The 4,298-nt window shown below is 56.4% G+C and overlaps 1 protein-coding gene across 1 annotated transcript; it reads left to right on the top strand.

Moving 5' to 3' along the window:
• Nucleotides 1–366: 366 nt before the first annotated feature.
• Nucleotides 367–3,825, top strand: LOC142596413 (adenosine 5'-monophosphoramidase HINT2-like). The gene is given in 7 exon segments (XM_075725516.1): nucleotides 367–565; nucleotides 1,600–1,666; nucleotides 1,725–1,980; nucleotides 1,982–2,032; nucleotides 2,744–2,848; nucleotides 3,656–3,760; nucleotides 3,763–3,825. Coding segments are annotated over 7 exon segments (846 nt in total).
• Nucleotides 3,826–4,298: the final 473 nt, after the last annotated feature.

The raw sequence follows: 4,298 nt of genomic DNA, 5'->3' as shown, positions 1-4,298 counted from the left end.
GCCGCCTTTGCCTCAGTCTTTACTAGCAAGACCAGCCTTCAGGCATCCCAGGCCCCAGAGACCAGGGGGAAAGTCTGGAGCGAGGAAGGCGTACCCTTGGTGGAAGAGGATCTGGTCGGGGAATACTTAAGCAAACCGGATGCACATAAGTCCACGGGCCCTGCCGGGGTGCACGCGTGAGCGCTGGGGGAGCGGGCAGATGTCATTGTGAAGCCGCTCTTGATAATCTTTGATCGATCATGGCGATTGGGAGAGGCGCCTGAGGACTGGAGGAATGCAAGCGTCACCCCTCCCTTCAAGAAGGGCAAGAAAGAGGACCCAGGGAACTACAGGCTGGCCAGCCTCACCTCGATCCCTGCGAAGGGGATGGAGCAGCTAATCCTGGAATCCAGGCACGCGAAGGACAGGACGGTCGTCAGGAGCAGTCATCGTGGCTTCACCAAGGGGGAGTCGCGCTTGACCGACCCGATAACCTTCTATGATGAAATGACCGGCTTGGTAGACGAGGGGAGAGCAGCGGCTATTGTCTACCTAGCCTTCCGGAAGGATTTTGACACCGTCTCCCGTAAGATCCTCATAGAGACGCTGATGAAGTATGGGCTGGATGAGCAGACAGCGGGGTGGGTTGGCAACTGGCTGAACAGCTGGGCCCAGAGGGTGGTGATCAGTGGCACGAAGTCTAGCTGGAGGCCGGTAACTAGCGGTGTACCCCGGGGGTCAATGCTGGGTCCGATCCTGTTCAACATCCTCATGAATGACCTGGATGACGGGTAGACAGACTGTACCCTCAGCGAGTTTGCTGATGATACAAAACCGGGAGGAGTGGCTGATACACCAGAGGGTTGCGCTGCCATCCAGAGGGACCTCGACAGGCTGGAGAAATGGGCAGGCAGGAGCCTCGTGCGGTTCGACAAGGGGAAGTGCAAAGTCCTGCACCTGGGGAGGAACAACCCCGTGCACCAGTATATGCTGGAGGCCGACCGGCTGGAAAGCAGCTTTGCAGAAAAGGACGCGGGGGGGCTCCTGGCGGGCACCAAGTTGAACGTGAGCCGACAACGTGCCCTTGCCGCAAAGAAGGCTAAGGATATCCTTAGCCCGATATAGAGGCAAGCGGGGTTTATATATGTTACAATACAGTTGTGTAGACCAATCAAATTGCTCACTGTCCCCGGGGGTGCAGGGCACCACGGCCCACCCTTGGGCAGCTTTGGGGGCACTGCCTGTTTTTCTAAAAGCCTCCTACCCAGCTTAGCGCAAAGCCTATCTTGATCTGCCCTCCAGCCCTCGAGCCACCAGTGCTGAACACACGCTTTGTATTTTATTTTCTCCCAGGAGGCGGGCAGCTTAGAAACGCCTGCAGCTGAAGTGGGGCTTTCGGGGAACAATTTAGAGCAACTTCTGTCGGTTCTGCGAAATGTTCTGAAAAGTTAAGGCCTGGCCTGGCCTGGCCTGGCCTGGCAAAAGCAGTCATTTGACTGGAGGGAGCAGCACCAAAAAGCCACAAGCACGTTTGGGGTGGACTTGATGCGGTAATAAATAACAATAGATAGTACTTCTAGCTACAACAGCGTCTTCCGAGGCCTCGTTGCCCGCCCACAGGGTCGCAGCACTACACGGCACAGATCCCTCCGCGGACTCGCCCAACGTCTTCTCCCTCCACCCCCAGGTCGGATCCCTCCGCGCCCCGAGGGCACGCAAACTCCCTGAGCCCCGGTAAGCACCAGGTCGACGAGGGCGGACCCGCCAAGGGGGCGGGGACAAGCGAAAACGACAGACGAGACAGCCAATCGAGACGCGGGATCGGCCGGCGGCGATCTGGCGGCCCAATGGGCGCCGCGGAGGGCCTGGCCGAGTGGAGGAAGCGCGGGGGCGCCAACGGGCGTTGTCGTGGCTGACGAGATTATTGGGGCGCGGGCCGCCCGGCCCGGTGGCGCCGCCATCGCCGCCGCCGCCTTCGGAAAGATCATCGGCAAGGCGCTTCCCCGCCAACGTCATCTACGAGGGGGAGGGGGAGGGGGAGGGGGAGGAGGAGGTAGCCGTGGCTTTGCTCTGTGCGCGGTTCCCCTTCCGTTCCCCTTCCGTTCCCCTTCCGTTCCCCCCCTCCCCCCGCGCGCGCAGGCACCCTGAGCCGAGGACCCGTTGCGCGCTGCCCGGGAGCGCGGCAGGGCGGGTGGCGGCGTCGCTGCGGGTGGGTGGAGGGAGGGACGGGGGGCGGACGGGGCCTCTCTGGGTTGTGGCGCTCTGTACTGCACCATCCCTAAAACATCGCGCTTCTTCGGTGCCCCCCCCCCTCCGGCTGCCGCGGCGCGTGCTGGGTTGCCGGTGCTGTCCGGCTCGCCTCGGTTCCCAGCCCCACCGTGTCGTGTGCGCGCGCGCGCGCAGAGGAGGGCCTCTGACGGTAACGCACTTGGTGGCAGCCGCAGACGTTTGCCGCGTGATATCCCTTTGGCACTGGAAGTCGTGCAAAGTTTGCTGCCGAGGGATGGGAGTGGTCCTACCTCGTGTAGGATGATAGTCTTGAAACCTTAGATTAAGCACACGCAGTCAGTCTCCTCGGGGACTCCAGGTGTATGTAAACAGTGAACGTCTGAGTAGTGACCGTAATGAGTTAGTTCTGCGTCGGCTTGTGTTTGGGGTATCTGGTAATCTGCTTCTGTACGAGTTCAGCGGGGCATATTGATTTGCTTAAGCTATTGCCTTTCTCTGAAGCCGATTACGTTTTAACTGTTTACTCTTCCTCCAGCGCCTTGCGCTCCATGATCTTTCACCCCAAGCGCCGACGCTTTCCCTAGTCATGCCTAAGGAGCCGATTATCAGGTTATCTGAAGCAGAAGATTCCGGTGAACCTGTAAGTACCGTGGAAGCTTTCTGTACGCTAAACTGTACCTGCAATTAGTTCCTGATTTACTAGACTCTTTCCCATCCCCCCCTTTTCCTCTTGATAGGGCCCAGTAGGCTATTTTGGGGTTTCTGGCGCTATAATCTTTTGCCTCTAGCTTGTAATGGAATTGAGCTTTTTGACTAAAAGTAGCGATATAAAGCAATGCTCATCCCTGGGTATGTGCTTCTGGCGCAAAATGCAGTGTTGTTTTGGAGCGCAGCCTGGTGCCTAGCGTCATGGTTTAGAGTAAGAGTAGTGGTGGTACTTCTTCTAATACGGAGAAGAGGGCTTGGGGTTTTTGGCAGGCCAGGGGTGAGGAAGGGCAAAGCTGGTTGAGAGGTGCTGGACGCTTCACTTCTAGCTATAAAAGTCAAGTTCAAAGGCTTTGTAAACCCACGCAAAAGGCAGCCTAAAGTTTATTTTCCACCAGAACTGCTTATGTTGCCTGAAGATATAATGGGGGCTTTAACCCGGAGACCAGCTTAGCTTCTGTGGGCTGTTTTGTAGTCCGTTACTGTCTAGCTCGAAAAAAATCGCATAGCGCTCTCTTTCCTCCCTGTAGTGTGCGTAATCGGTCTTTGTAGCCTTGCTTGGAAAATGTCAGTTGCAGGCGGACAGACAGTAATTTGAAGCGCGACGGCTGAATTGCTAGGAATCGGCTAACTGGTTTCTCTGGGTGGTTCTCTGCTCTCGTTCCTTCCCTTCCTGCCCTCTCCCCTCTTTGTGCGTGGCGCTTTATTTTATTTATTTATGGGTTTGTACTTCCTTCTCCAGCTTCTTGGGCATTTAATGATTGTTGGCAAGAAGCGTGCTGCTCACCCGGGCCTGACCAATGGATTCCGGACGGTCGTGGATGAAGGGCCCGAGGGTGGGCGGTCTGGTCTGTCCGTCGCGTACATCTACGTGTTCTGGGTGGCCGTCGGTTGGGCTGGCCGCCTGGCTAAGATTTTTGCACCACAAGAGTCGCTGCACGCGTACAAATCGCCACTGAATGGATTTCGTCTGTTGCCCGTCAGTCTAGCCACTGTTGAGGTCTAATTTTTTGTGACGTGTGTCTGTGGAAGGTAATAAAAGCTTTGAGCAGCAGTTGCACAATAAAGATTTAGCATGGGGATATCACCTCTGTCTCGTGCGTGTCTTACTGAGGGAAATAGTTCTGCAAGTTAAAACGGTGTCTCCCCGGGGTGTAAGTGTGTGGAACGTTTCGGTCTGTTAACAGTGTTCTATAGCTAGATAGTGGCTTTGCCCAGTCATTTGAAGCGTGACGCTGGAACCGCTTAGCAGTCTCCTGCGTCTTGCAGGAAGCAAACTCTTAGCTTTTTGGAAGTGGTACGCAAGCGTGCATAAAGCCAGCGCAGGCTGCTGCTAAAGCTTTAGAAAATACCGTACGTGTGACGCTACAGGCATGCCATACAGG

Source organism: Pelecanus crispus, chromosome W (genome assembly GCF_030463565.1).
Source record: "Pelecanus crispus isolate bPelCri1 chromosome W, bPelCri1.pri, whole genome shotgun sequence".
NCBI classification, from domain to species: Eukaryota; Metazoa; Chordata; class Aves; order Pelecaniformes; family Pelecanidae; genus Pelecanus; species Pelecanus crispus.
Note: the sequence above shows the minus strand (reverse complement) of the source record. Positions and strands in the feature narration are given on the sequence as shown.